The sequence below is a fragment of the Haplochromis burtoni genome, unplaced genomic scaffold (genome assembly GCF_018398535.1).
Source record: "Haplochromis burtoni strain Fernald_Lab_line unplaced genomic scaffold, NCSU_Asbu1 Contig_16, whole genome shotgun sequence".
Lineage (NCBI taxonomy): Eukaryota > Metazoa > Chordata > Actinopteri > Cichliformes > Cichlidae > Haplochromis > Haplochromis burtoni.
Window position 1 is genome coordinate 3206052 of NW_024582377.1, and position 15473 is coordinate 3221524.

The following is a 15473-nucleotide window of genomic DNA, read 5'->3' on the forward strand; positions in this document are numbered from 1 at the left end:
TCTGTTGACCAAACAAGGCAAAAATTACTCTAAAATCGGATCCTTTTTTTATGTTTGTTGATTTGTTGCAAATAATCGTGCGATTTTTCTAGCTTTTTGAATACGAATAAATTTGTCAGCACATTGCAGAATGGCTGCATAGACCCGGATAAACCCAGATCCATATGTCACATACCCAAAGAAGAGCTAGAAAATGGATGGATGCATTTGAAATGTAAAGTTTGTCTATATCTTTACAGATATAGACAAAAGCACCTTTTCCTTTTAATGCATCTTGAAGCCATATTTCAGTGCTGCTGCTGATATTCAAAGTCCTGCCTGAAGCTTCTACCTGTCAGTGCTGTATTTCCAGCAAAAAAGGGAGAAGAGTTGTAGTTAGGTGGATAGGAGTTGATTTATGAGGGATGGAAAGGAGAGAGAACTCCTTACCCTAAGGCAGTCTCCTGGCTGGCCTTGCCGAGAGGTGATAGCATTTTTCATCCCATAGAAAGGAGAGCTGGATACTGACAGACCACTGGAACTAAAGATAATTGGAGATCAGTGAGAGAATTCACTTTCCAGGTATAAATAACTAGAATGTGCCACGGCTGGAGCACTGGACTGGTTTAACCTCCTGGGGGGGAAAAAGAGTGCAGCAAAGTTTATGAAGTTCACTGTTACATTCTGAATAGAACTTACATTAAAAAAGATCCTCCTCAGAACATTTTAACTCATTTGATAATTAATTTTTTTAAACTTACATTAAAATATTTAAAAAAATTAATTATCAAATGAGTTAAAATGTTCTGAGGAGGATCTTTATCTTTTCTCTCCCGTTTACTGTGCGTCTCCTCGTCTCATTTGTTTGCTTCATCATGAACCAGAGCTTCACAAATGGGAGGTAGTGGAGTGTAATGGGCACATTTGTGAGACCGAGCCATCCATCAAACAGCCATGGTTGAGATCTTGTGGTGTTCCGCAGAGTCTCCGTCCACTCTTAGGCATTGTCTTTAAGTCGACTTTCCGTAGTCGTGAATTGTCCTGGCTGGCTGCGATTTCCTGGTAGCTTCAGCAGGGGCTCTTGCTTATAACCGTAAAAATCATAAGTACATGTTAACATCAAAGGCTCTCATTTTCCAAACCACACAGGGTTGGAAAATGGAGCAAAAGTCTGTCTTTCTGTTTGTTTTTCTTCCCACTTAACCCCATCACCACCACCCAATTTTATTTTATTTTTTCTCAAGATTTCTGTTTTTTAAACGCACAATTGTTGGCCCATTACCTCATATTATGCAAGTGTCACATTTACATATAATGGATTCAACAGTGTCTCCTTAGAAATGCATGTTTTTGTAAGTGTTGCTCGAGTGTCTCAGGAAGTCAGCTCCGTTAACTCTGTTCATCCTCCTCGTTGCTGTACCAATGACTCTTTGGGTTTGTTCATGCATGTTCTTAAAATATTGCTGCTTTTTTTTTTTTACTACTTTTTGCTGCTTAAACATTGTCCACCAAAGTCTTAGAAGCAAATCACAATAAAAAAAAAATACAGCAATGCATAAAACCAGTGCTCTCTGATCAGTGATGTGGGAACTGGGATTTAAAGGGCAGAGCTGTTGTTGTCTGGATAGAGAGCCCAACAAAGCAAAGAGTAAAATCCTGTTTTTATGTTCTACTACATCTGCCCAATGTTGGCTCTATAAATTGTGTATGGTGCGCATGTATATATGCAGCACCTCTGATGGTAATTTACATTATTATTATTTAAATGTAATTACTTTATTCAGCGTCCTTTTAAATGAGAAGTCTTATTTAAGAAGATATTATTAGGTACACCTATAAGAAACCATTTAAAGTACATTAAATAGGTGCTGCAAATTTCAGTGCGTACTTTAAAATAAAATTCTTTCATTATACTTTTTTACTAAAGATTAAAAAATGCATTTGTAATGCAAGAAGACTATTAATTTACATTAATTTACAGAGCTGATTAAGTCGTCTATTACTCAATTATCTTAAAAAAACAACTTGCATGCAAACATTAAGATTTGTTTTTTTTACTTAAGCCTAATTTTTGTACGTATTTGCAATTAGCTCACTTACACTCACGTTACCATTAACACAGAAGTTTGGCTTTATTTTTCTGGCCTGATGGCGTCAGTCATTTGCTTGCAGGAGAGTCCTCCTCCTGAATGCACTTTTTTCCCAAAAATGTATTATCACTCCAAGACAATGTCTCAAAGCCGAGCCCTGGGCTTTTATTCTTTACAGCTGTTGTGTTTTTGTGGGCTTCCTCCTTGCGGCCTTTGCTGTCTGGACCACATTTGGAAGCGAGCCGCCTCTAAATTGTAGACTTGCTGTTTTGAACACTTTTTTTTTTTTTTTAATGGGTCTTTTTGAGTCGGGGGATTTTTGTTAAGGAAACGTGGTTTGTCCAAACAGGATATTTTGGTTGTCATGTTTGTGTGCTTGCTGAGTTCTGTCTTTTTATTTGAATAACTGCTGGCTCCCACTTTCCGTGAATTTAAATAGAGCCCTGGATTCCAGAACGAGCGGCTGTTGACGTAGTTGCGTCTCAGTTTTAATGCTGGGATGTCGTGCTTCCTGTCTCGTTTAATAAGACACCCAGTAAATAAAACCAAGCAATAGAGCGGGTTTACCGGACTACAGGTGCGGCTGCTCCGCATGCAAAACGCACGAGAGCCAAACTGAGATGTTAAAGCGGCGACACGGTGAAGTTAGACTGCGGCCAGACCTGTTAATGCTCTTGTTCTGTTGCAGAACTATTTAGCTATGCTGTCATAAGCAAGTTTAGGTATTTATTGCTGCCATTAATGACTTACAGGTTGAAGGATTGTGCAAAGTTCTTTTTGCCAGGCGTCCGTGTGTGTGTGTAGTTACAGTTGAGAGGAAATGGGGAAAGGTTCGGCTGGAACACGCTCACTCACGGCTGTTTCCTCTGAACTTGTGTGAGTTGGATCATTTGGCACGGCAGAGGGGGGGGGCATCCACAAACGGCAAACACATCTGCTCCGCTCACACATGTGGCCAGCGCTGAAGGTAGAATACAAATGAAATGGTCACTGTGTAAACTAGTTTTGAAGTTTTAAATAAACCTCGACAATATGCAAACTGGCATGTGCCTGATGCGTAAATCGAGGCGCGGGGTGGGAAATCTGAGGATGGGTGAGAAAACTAGAGGACAAAATAAAAGCGCAGCTTTGTGCTTACTGTAAGCACTCGTTTAAGGCCAAACATTACAGGCAAAAACATCTATGCATTACACTCTGAATATTTGTATTTTATAAAGATGAAAAAACGGTGCAATGCATTGCAATCTTTTCAGAGCACTGTTCTAGTGGCATTTACTTTACTTACATGTGCAAAACTTTATTATAAAAAATGTTGTTCCAAGCAAATGTAAAGTTTTTTTATTTAATGTCTGTCAGTTCATTTTTCTTATCCTGATTACCAGGAATCAGAACTCCTTTTAAATCCTTGTGTTAAAATGAGATGTGTTACAAATACACTCATAGAAAGACAAGTTGAATAAATTTCAGCCCTGAATGATAGACACACTTTAACTTTATTCGTATATCTGTCCCTCTCACTTTAGGCCCTTTTTTCATCTCTTTTTTCTTTCTTTGTTCTTTCCTTCTTCTAGCGTGTGAGAAGGATGTGCAGAAAGTCTGCGCTAACTCATCAGAAGAACACCTGCAGCCTTTCAAGGACAAGATGGAGGGATTCGTCTGTGCTGGTGGGTGAAGTTAATGTTCCTGTTTATCTAAAACAAAGAAAGAAATGTTCCTTATTTTTCTTCTTTGTAGTTTTACTCTTAAGTGCCATGATCATGTAAATACATGTGGATTTGATGTTTTTTCTGAGGAATGTCTCATTTCAGATGGCTGCTTTTACCTATAAGAATCCTCCAAAAATAATGTCCAGTCTTCATTATCAACACTAAATATTTGCCAAAACATAACACAAAGATTACTATTTAAATTAGTACAATTACTATTGTGATGAAACCTTGGCTTTCCTTTCCAAATGTTCAGCAGTAACCATTTCCTGCTGCTGTTAAATTAAGATGAGGGATACGTTGTTTAATCTTTCCCGCTCCCTTTAAATGAAGTCCTTTCCCTCCGATAGCCATAATGGATGTTTGCCCTCACTCGTGCTCATGAGTGGGCCTGGCTCATGTGAAGGTGTTTTAAAAAATAAAAACAATCATTTGGAGAGATGATTTACAATCAGTGAGATGGCTGCAAAAACCGAGCTCCGGGAGACAGAAAGGCCCCGTTTTCACCCTGACACACAGCATGAGTCCGTTTAAAACAGGGAGCTGTAATTACGTTTTGTTTTTTGGGGGTTTTGCTACGTCAGACAGTCAGCTCGTTGGTAGAGAACCCGTCTCCTGGTGAACGAGGGTGTTTTTGTTCTTGCTGAGAAGGGGCGTCTCGGTGCCCTGTAAGACAGCATGAGGACAGGAGTCTACAGGCCTGTAGAAGAGATCACGTTGCGTTTAACATGGGTCCTATGTACTCGTGGGTTCCATAAAGCTGGCAGGACATCCTTAGCTGTGGCCTAATAAAGCCGACTCGCCTCGGTGGATCACTCTTAGGGACCAGGAGCAGATCTTCACTGACAAACTCGGACCATCTTGTCTCCTTTCTGACCCACACATTAGCAAAGTCCTCTAGTGTTCGCTTGTCAAACTCATTTTACACAATGGGCCACATATAGCTCACTTAAGTGGGCCGAAGCAGTAAAACTCCACTTTTTGACGGTGTAAAGAGTTTAACTTCACATTTTTAGGCTTCAGATTTCTTAATATAAGAATAAGCTGTGCAATTTCATCTCCGTCTATGTGATAAACCAAATTCTGCTGTAAATAAAATAAATCTCTCAGCACGACTCTTCAAGCTTAGAAATTACAAAATTAATGTGTAAAACTGCAGAAATAGTTCTGGTATATTATTGCACAAACTATGCTGGAATTATATTAATTTCCAGAAAATTTATTATGGTATTCACTGTGGATCCACTTAAAAACAACCATAAGTTTCTACAGTATATGGTGAAAAAACTGAAACTTTTTTGTCATTAAAGTAGTATTTATTTATTGTCATTGTCAAGAACAATGAAATTGCGTTTGGGGCTTCCACACAACCCAAAAAAAAGAAGAAAATAATAAATACCCCTTAAAACCCAAGTGTACATATTTAACCCAGTGTGACTCCAATGCAATAAGACAATCCTTAGCAATAATGTTCGTAGAAATTCAGACAAAGACCTGAGAAACATGACAAAATACAACAATGCAACCCATTCAATATTATTGAAGTGGTTCATTAATCATTACTTAATTACTTTGGCATAGTATAAATGTCTGTGTGGGAGGTCTTTATCAGTAGAAAAAGATGTGAAACTAAAAAGTCCAAAATGTATACCCTCCTTCAGATTTTCCGAGGCGATCCAGTGGATCGGATTGGAGTGGACCTAATGTTTGATATCCCTGCTTTAGGGTGATGAGAATTCCTGGAAATGACCCAAAAAGAAGAGTGCAGGGAATTCCACCACATCTGATTTAAACCACTTTCACTAACTGAAGTGAGAATTCAGAGAAGGCAACTGTGGTAGCTTTAATATTGTGATCACATCCTTAGGCCTGGTAGTGCCTGCATAAATGGATACTGTGGTTCTAGAAACTGAGACAAGAGGGTTCAGCTGGCTCACTGCTCAAAGGCTTTCTACCTGAACGGCAGTATGTAACGATAATTACGAGACTTCCATTAAAAATAAACAATTCTCCATTGCTCTTATCCTGTAACCTTTATCCTCTGGAATTTGCTTGTTCTTTTATTTTAATTTCTCCGTCATATGTCCAACCTTAAAGTTTATCTTATATTTATTTGATCCTGTATACTGATTTTTCTGGAATATGCCTTTGTTTGTTTCCTTTGTTTAATCTTAAAATAAAAATCCAGGTTAGGCTTTTTCTTTTTAAACACATCTAATCAACCACTTTTTTTCTTTGCCGTTTTATTGGACGCTCTTTGAAACCTCTGGGGATTCTGACACTGGCATATTTTTCATGTTGAATACACACCGTGACTAATTGAAAACAAATTCCTGCGCCTTTTTTCATTTTTTTATCTCGGCTTGCGTAAATCTCGTTTCACCGTCTCTCCTCGGAAAATGCGTGTGTATCATCACCTCCTCGCGCTTCCTTTGTTGTTAGTGAGTCAGTGACCAAAACTCCACTCGCTCAGACTGCCTGTGAATTACGTAGATGAAGTGAAATTTGCGCTTAACAACTGTCCAAGGAGCCACTTCTAATCTAAAGTCTTTGAGATGTGTCTCTGTTCTGTTAGAGGAGTTGTTCGGGGGTGAAAAGGGGTGTTTGGTTTGTTTTTATATCTCCAGCATCCCCTCTCAGACTGCTCTACATCTCTTTGTCATCTGGCTGCGAGGTAAAGCGGCAGTTTGGAAAAGTGTGTCAGAGTTTTAAAGCCTCGCTTTATTGTCCTTCTCAGCATGCGCGTCTCATAACTTTCTAGTTAGCGACTAGTGGTTTCATGTTTGCACGGGGGAGCGGAGGAAGAGAAACTTCACACATCCTCCCTCTCTGAGCCAATCTCTCTCTCGCTCTTCCTGAACCCTCCCTCCCGACTCCTGTGCCACCTCTGCAAAGTCGCACCAGAGGGGTACCTCAGGCGCCAGCCTGACCCCCACTGAGACTAACGCCATTGGTCACGGCCCCACTCCTCTCCCCCCCACCACCTCCCTTTATCCCAGACGTTGCCACCCCCCTTCATTAGGTTTACCTTAACCCTCTTGCCCACATACATGTTTAAAAAAAAAAAAGAGAGAGAGAGAGAGAAAGAGATGAAAAGTAAACCGGGTGGTTGATCGAAGGCTTTGGTTCACCTTCTCCCAGAAGACCCCCAAACCTGCCTTTGAACAATTTTTTGGAGACTTCCCCCTCTTAAATCTTCAAGTAGGAAAGGTCCCCCATCATTGTAAAAAGGATGAATCTGGAAAAATGCTATAAATCTGAGATCACAGGCACTCTCTGGCCCTAGATAAATTCTTGCACCTCGGCCTGGCCCGCCGCACACATCTGCCTTGCATTTAGACACTTTTACATGGCAGGAGTCCACAGGAGCCTCCAGTTCCCAAGCCTCTCCGCTCAGCCCTCCACCCCGGCTTCAGCACTGCATCGACAACACACACACAGACACACACACCTCAGCAAACGGACCACCATCCTGAGGCTGAGGTGAGGATTCGCTCTCGTGGGGACTCGCGTGCACAAACACACAGAAGTAATGTCAGACTTTACAAAGTGCTTAACAGTTGCTTGGATAACATGCTCACCGTCAGTGACATCTCAACCCCCACAGCCCTTCTTCTTCTCCCCTCAGCTTTGAGGATGATTAATGAACACAGCGCCCCCCTCTGGAGTCCGCTTTTAATGAAACATTTGGTTAGCAGTGTCTACACAAGCCTCATATTTTGCCCCATGACCTGTCTGAATGTTTTCTTTCTGTGTTTTTTGCAGCTCAAAAGGAGCATTCTGCTGAAGAGGACCAACTTAATGCAGCACAGAAGAGGTGGGAAATGCACTGTAACAGCTACAAGCTAATAAATGTTGGAGGAAAAGTTACACTGGAACAAACAAAAAATCATATTTTCCCATCAACACAGGGAAGTTTGCCAAGTGTTAGTGATTGCAGGCGCCACACAGCTGTGAGTAATGTAGCAAGCCTCAATATGAGGAGATAAAGTTTGTGGTATCTGATAAGTAATGCTTTCTATGCATATAGCTGTATGCACATATTAAGGATTCTGCAAAGATGCACCAGTCTCGGCATGTAAGCACTTTGATGAGTGAGGCGGCCATTCGTTGGACAGGTATAAGATGATGCATATTTCACATTTATTGTTGAAGATTGGGCACACATTCATACGTGCACAAGGAGATATTATTTGAGTTATTTATCTTTAAGACAGTTAAGCAACATGTCTTGGGCTTATCACCCACGTACTTTCACTGGATCCTCTATGCTTCCTCCCTTGCAGTTCCAATCATTCTTATCTGCCATGTTTTGTGCAGAAGACTCCTGAGAGTTTTCTGAGAGGCATCTGATTTATAGGCGCGAGACCCACCGGCAGCTGCTGAGCTCACCGTCCGAGAGAAATCATATCTGGAACGTATCATATTGGAAAAAGATGGTGGAGCAGACAAACAAAGCAAATAGATTATTTTTTACCGTGTTTGGATAGCGAGTGGGATTGTTTGCTTTATATCGTAACTCGCCCGCTTCCAAAATAAATCAAGAAAAGTGCATAAAGGAGAAAGCGAAAGGCTCCGGACGCGAGTAAATGTAAACTATAAACAATTAGAAAGTTGATTGCTTTGGACAACACTATCACTCAGCAAATGGCCCCGAGCTGTTCTGTTTCATGTTGCTGCTTTGAGCCAAGATAATCACCGAGAGAATGGCTACACCTCTCCTCCTCCCCGGCCCCACCCTCACCATATAGCGATGTTTCTGTTGAACCAGACCAAAATGTGCGCACGCGCGTGCCTTTGTCTGCACCCCCCTTGTGAATGAGTGACACCACTGTAATGAAGGTGTTGAACTTGGAGGGGAATATTGATCAAAAGGGCCCCGCAGCTGACAGCACCTTTAGCTTTAATGAAGTTTTCCTTTAATTTCATCTAAAGAGGGGGCTGGCTGACTGGTGCTAGGTAGAGCGAGAGGGAGGCAGGGGTCTTTCTCGGGTTCCCACCGAGCCACCTCGTAAAAGTGACACGCCGTTGATGAATATGGGCGTCAGAGGGCTCTCTGGGCCCTGGGTGGGCTCTCACATCTGTGCTGGATGAGGGATCCTCACACAAAGGCATAACAGCAGCAGTGTTGAGATTATGGCTTGTGTTAATAAAAGAAATAGACAACACATCCTTAGTGCTACCTAATACCTCGGTCTAGACCTCATGAGGATTCAGAGTTTAAACGCCTCTGAGTTGAAGCTCGCACGCACACACACACAGCAGGCATCGACTGGGAAATGTGAATTAGGATTTTGACAAGAATTGGGGCTAGATGTCAAACCTGAGCATGATTTCACAGAAGATGTTACTGTTAACGGTCACCGAGCCTCCATATCGGCCTCGTATGTTTCCGGCTTGTCCTTTGCGCTCTTGAGGACGGGAGAGGGCAACCTTTCGGAAGCGTCATGACTAGGGCTGCCACGATTTGTCGACTAGTCACGATTACGTCGACTATCAAAATCGTCGAGGACTGATTTAATAGTCGACGCGTCGTTTGAAGCTTTGTAAGATCGCAAAAGACGCAGGAATAATAGCAGGATTTAAGAGTGTAATAACGGACTGAAACAGAAGATGGCAGCACTGCATGTACAAGGATGCCAGCTGCCGTTAAACCCCGAAGAAGAAGAAGCAGCTGTGTCCCAGAATTCATAGCGCAGCCCAGCTTAGTTTCCAACAATGGCGGCAGCTAGTTAGTTTTAATATTACTCTTATTATTCTTTCTGGGTCACAAAATAAACGTTTAACATATTTTCAGGGGAGAATGTAGCTGTGTAAACCTCAAATATCGGCTCAGTTTATCAGGACACCACATATTTTCAAAAGCGCTCCGACGTTTTCGGAGACGTCTGTTACCCACTAGCTCGATAGCTAGCCGGGGGCTAGGTCACTAGCGCCGTGAGAACACCGGACTCCCGGCAAATTGTTTTCAAACCCACCGCCGTCTTTCGCGACTCAGGTTAAATATATACGAGTCACTTAGATAACTTAAAAATGTTGTTGTTTGGCTTTTTCAGTATTTTATTTGTTCCTGAGTAAATCGGTTTGGCTGAGATTAAAGTTATAGTTTTTACACAGCTGAATAAACGTCAAGCAGACAGCTGATTATCAGAAGTGTGAGATGCTGGAGAATTTACTCCGGTGTCCTGTTATATTTTAGATAGCAAGGAGTTTATTAAACTTTACCGAAACAATCTGCAAATTTTATTAAAATTGAATGAACTATCATCTTGTCTTTATTTTTAGTTAGCACCTTAAAAGCTTAAAGCTGTAAGCTAATGATAGTTATATAAGAGCAGATGCTGCTGGTGCAATAAGCTGTAGTTTTACGTCCAGTGGATGATGATCTGACAACTCGACTAATCGCATAAATAATCGGTGACTAGTCGACTATCAAAATAATCGTTTGTGGCAGCCCTAATCATGAGTACAAGTACATTTCTTCAAATTTGGCACACGGACCCACTTGGCCTCAAATGTGAACCGAGTGCATTTTGTTAATCAAAGTCACTGTGACCTCAGAAAAAAACACATTTTTGGCTGCAATGCAAGAACTCTTGCGGCAACTATGAAACAATTTCAAGCAAATGTCCAGTTGGATGAAGTGATGATGCCATGACATTTTATACCCAAAAGATCAAGAGTCAAGTGGCCAATACTGACCGCTATAACTCAGCAGAGGGCTGGATTGTGTCCATATTTCATATTTGGCCTGATACTTAATTGGTGGAAGTTTTTCACCCAGTGGCTGACAGATCTTCTATGTTTCGTGGCTTAAGATGTGTAGAATCTTCTGTCATGGCTACAACGTTGAGCTTTTATTAACCAGGCTTGTGAACACATGTTATTTGTTTCTCTCAGTGACCTAATGTGTCGATACAGTAGACATACAGCAGAACAAGAACAAACAACCCTCATCGGAGAGCAGTCAGATCAATTACTTTGTACATTTTATTAGATCGCACATCATAATCTGTCCCCTCTCCTTAGACAGTCTCCTGGGATGAGTCACAGCTCGCATTCATTGGTGATGATGGTTCATCTGTTATTTGGACTTAATTGCTTCTTGTCGCTTTTTGTTAAAGGGGGAAAAAGAGATATCTTTCAATATAATATAACCATGTTTGATGCAGGTAATCATTGTCATACTTGCATATACATACATTTTATTAACAGCGATGCAGCTGCATAACAGCTGTCATCAGTTATGAGGTTTTAGTTTGAGTTTCTTTTTTTAATGTAACCTTTATTTAAACAAGATGGTTTTGAGAATTCGCACATATAAAATTATAAACCAAATGTATTATCGACACACATGCAGTTCTGTGCAGAAACTTTGGCCACCCCTCATTTCTTTGTTTTGCTTTCATGGAAGCAGACTTGCAATTCCATCTTTAGGCACTTTGTAAACAGCAGCCTGTTGCAAAAACACATCATTTGCTTTTATTTCTTTAATTTGTGAAAAAGATAAAACAGTTTGACAGACATAAAATAATATTTGTGCACCACCAACATGGTCATTAGCAAAGAGCTGTTAGCTTAAGTGTGTCGTTAAAAAATTTTGAGGAAACTCTCAAGGCATTACAAGCATGCCTACATAGAAAAAACAAAGGAACTCTATCAGTAATGGTTTGACCCAGACCGCCACATTATTGAGACAGTGTGGGATCATTTTGATAGAGAATGAAAGAAAAGGTAGACGATATCCAAAGAAGCACTTTGAATGTCCTTCAAGAAGCCTGAAGACTGCTTAAAGAAGTCTTCAGGCTTCTTGAAGGAAGGAAGCTTCCTGACAGAGGCTGTGGGTTGAATAAACACTGACTTTCAAGCTCATTGGAATTGTACAGCAACTGTTTTTGCCCTATATACTGCATTTGCTCCCTAGTATGCCTTTTATACATTTAAAAAAAGTCAACAGACTTAATGAAGACCCAATAAAACCACTTATAGAGTAAACAATCATGTATGCTAGACAGCCTAGACGCCTGAAATGTGATTGGAGCACAGCAAAAAGTTGCAACATTTGAGCCAGCTTAACAGTTAAAATAGCACACACAAAAAGATGCAATGGCTTGTGAGTTTTTAATGAAGTAACTTAAAACTAATTTAGCAAAAATGTTTGGGTTTTTTTTCTCATCTGTCCATAGTGAGCGCTGAAGCCTTTTCCTCAACATGCACTCCTAATTTGTCTGCTTCGTGTTTGGGCTCCACTGAGGTTTTCTGGTTCTGTCCTCAGTTCCGTCTCATTAAGCCTCCTTCTTCCCCATCATGCTCAATTTCAATTGGCCCAAGTGCCAACTCTATAGTCATTGTGCAGTTATGGTTTTGCTGCTGTTAGTTGGTATATTACTCTACTCCGTCATTACATATGAAAAGATGGCCTCCGCTTTGTGCCTCTGCTGAATCAGCCAACAACACGGGGGTTTACGCCTGTAATCTTTTTGCTGCCAAAACATAGGAATGCAGAGTTGCCTGTCTAAATACTTTGCTGATTCTCACGTCTGTTCATGGTTTTGTAATGGGTCTTTTTTTATAGCTGTCAGTGAGGAATGCTGAGCTGTGGGCGCTGCAGTAAAACCCTCTCACGGCAATGGCATCATAGCGTGGATTACTGACATGTCGTCATATGTGCAAAAGTGAAATCAGCCTGCGATGGCAAAATGAACAAAGGTCCGCTTGATTTTGTTTGTTTTCTAGGTATGTGCGAGAGTGTTTGCATCTGTTTTGAGTGAGGCTTTGTGTATCGGCTTGTTTCTGCTTGCTCATGAGGCTAAAAAGAAAAGCTTGTTGCTCTGATTAAGTGCACGCTTTTGACATGATGACCCAGGGTCAAGAGACGAGCCGGTGGAGAAGAGACCCAGTTCGTCATGCCAGAGCAGACAACAAAGCTGCCTGTGACAGCACGTCTGTTTTGGTCAATCTAAACATCTTGGAACATTTTCTTCTTCTAGCTGCTTCTTTAGATTACAGGATGATCTACAGCGCTCTCCTGTTTTTGTGCATCCCAGCAAAAATGACGCATCACTTGGAAATGGGAAGCAGACTCATGCAAAAACTTTTCTTTCTTTTTTTCCAAACTTGTAGCTGGCCGTCTGGTCACCATATTGTGCACCATTTGACTCCAAGTGAACTTGTCTCAGATTAGTGTCGCACAAAAGCCACCTAGCATCTGGAGGTCAGAGCGTATTTGGGCGTCAGTGGGACAGGAGAGCATCCCTTGAATCATGGCTCCCTTTTATCAACCCCCCCTTTTTTCTTTTTTCTTTTTTTTTTTTGGACAGGCACAGGCCAGAAAATGTCTTTCATGTTTGGGTTAGAGAAGGGGGAATCTGAAGCAGCAGGCTGCTTTTCTTGCCTCGTGTGTGCCCCTGAGAGCCTTGCGAAGACTTCAGATTTGGTTACAATTGAATTAAGCTGAGGAGCTGGCCTTAAACAGTGTTGTAGCTCAGTGAGTAGAAACACCCTCAAAAATCCAGACTACATTTATTCCTCTGATTTGTCTTTGTGTTTTTATGTGTGCATTCCCGTCTTTGATTTGTCTGCCAGTGAACATGTTTTTGTGGTTGTGAGTTCCATAGTAGCGCGCGTGTGTGTGTGTCGTGTGTATACTTGTTTAAATGTGTTTCTAGGACCACTATACTTGTAGGGACCAACAGTCACTTGTCGGGACAAAATGCTGAGCTCACTAATTTGAAGGCATGTTTGAGGCTCAAAATATGGTTTTACAGCTGAAGTTACATTTAAGTTATGGTTAGAGTTAGGCATTCATTTCTGGTGGTTAAGGTAGGAGGCTAGGAAAAGCATGTGAATTTAAAGTCCTCACTAATATGTGAAAACGTACATGTTTGTGAGAGAGACAGAAGGTGTGTTTGGAGGAATAGGAGCCTGTTCTTGGCTGTCTTCATCTCTTCTGGCAGTCTTCCCATGCAGGCTGTGGAGGTCAATGTGATAATGGAGCCGCCGCTACTGGCTCTCCCCTGTGGCCCAGCAGGGTGGACACTCTCCTTCCAGCTCTGTTTCTCACCTCTCCTGCTGACTCTAAATCCATCATTTTCTCTCTACATTTTACTATTTTAAACTCTTTTCCTCTCTCGCTCTCTCTGGTTTCACGGGTTTACATACCGTAACTGCCTTGTACTTTCTAATGTTGTTTAAAATCCAGATTAGTTCACAAAAACATACTTTCAGTCAAAATCTGAGATTATTTATGTGTGATAAGACAACACTGTTTGAGCCTTTGCTGTGTTTCCACCCCTCCCTACAGTTTCCAAGACGTGGTGAACTACTTTGGTGTTAAGCCAAAGTCCGGGGAGAAAGAAGTAGCTCCAAGTTACATCTTTATGCTTTGGTACGAATTCTGCAACGATTTCAAGAACACTTGGATACGGCAAAGCAAGAACATCTCCAAGGAGAGGTGAGCTGGTACCACTACTTGGGTTAAGTCTCAGAAGAAATCAGGAGAAAGGAGTCAGGAAGGGCGTTATTAGGGTTACTGAACAATCCAACAATCTTTGAAAAAAAAAAACATGACTGAATTTTCCCTGTTTTCTGTGAGTATGCTAGAAATAATCATTCTAAAAAAAAACAACTAATGTCAGGAAGGGAATGTAAAACTTTGCAAGACTCAAAACATAATCATTTCAGATTAGACTTCTTTGTTTCTGTCACCTTCGGATTGGTGCTTAACACCTCTGGACATCATGTCAAATTAGCACTAATTGTACAAGGGTGATGTGCAGATGCCGGGTTGTAATTAAAGCAAGGAGGGAGGCCATCAAAGAGGAGGTGAATGGGGGAGTAGCTGCGGCCTTGGTCCTGCGACAGGGGCCTGAATTTATGTTTCCTCTGACCTGAGGCGTAATTGGTAGTGGGCTGTGGGGTTCCAGAAAAAGGACCGGCAAGCGGACAGTGGCCTGTGGTGGTTTAAAGGCTGCGTGTTATTAGAGAACTGATAAACACCGTAGCGATGCTAAGCTCGAAGGAAGCGGTGAGCTCTCGCTGTCCAGAGAGACTGTGTGGTCATTTTTATGCCACATTATTAAGTATCACATGGTTTCCCTGTTTACTAGATAATCGTGCCGCTTGTTGCTCGCAGCTGATTGTGCTTATGTACATTTAACTTTATTTTAAATACTGTTTGTGATCTCATAAAAAGCCAAGTGTGTTTTTTTTTTTAAGGTTGCCTCATTATCTCATCAAGCTGCTGTCATTCTCTGCTCATTCCCACTTAAAGGGCTTTCACTGACCGCAAACTCCAGAGAGGATCAGAGAGAGTGTGTGTTTGTGTGGCTGGGAGGGCACTGCATGGCTCTGTGGTGCCCCAGGAAGATATTTAAATGTCTTGCTTTTAAACAAATTCACAAGAGTGCAAGGATGAGAGGCTTTGTATTTGATCTGGTTACACCTGGATTTGCAGAAGTTTCATTGTGTACTTCTTTTAGACTGTCTGATAACGTTGAGCCTTGCTGGTCTCTTTCTTCTTTCCATAGGTTGAAGGAAGCCCAGGAAAACATCAAGAAGATCACAGCAGAGAAGAGAGTCGAAACCAAGAAGATCAATGCCAACAGTCTGGTAAGAGCTGATCTGTATTCAGAGACCAAATGGAATTTCCCAAAAGCCGCTCTTTCTTGTGTCGCAGCTGAAATCAATGCGCTGAATC

At 41.4% G+C, this 15473-nt stretch overlaps 1 protein-coding gene across 2 annotated transcripts in view; it reads left to right on the plus strand.

The window, feature by feature from the left end:
• The window catches only part of LOC102312775 (formin-1), a 50783-nt gene that overhangs the window by 33218 nt on the left and 2092 nt on the right, over nt 1–15473 (plus strand). For both annotated transcript variants that reach the window (XM_005916903.3, XM_005916904.3), the window contains 4 exons: nt 3641–3733; nt 7541–7592; nt 14079–14228; nt 15304–15385. In XM_005916903.3, the coding sequence (XP_005916965.1) occupies nt 3641–3733; nt 7541–7592; nt 14079–14228; nt 15304–15385 (377 nt within the window). The remainder of the gene's footprint in view (nt 1–3640; nt 3734–7540; nt 7593–14078; nt 14229–15303; nt 15386–15473) is intronic.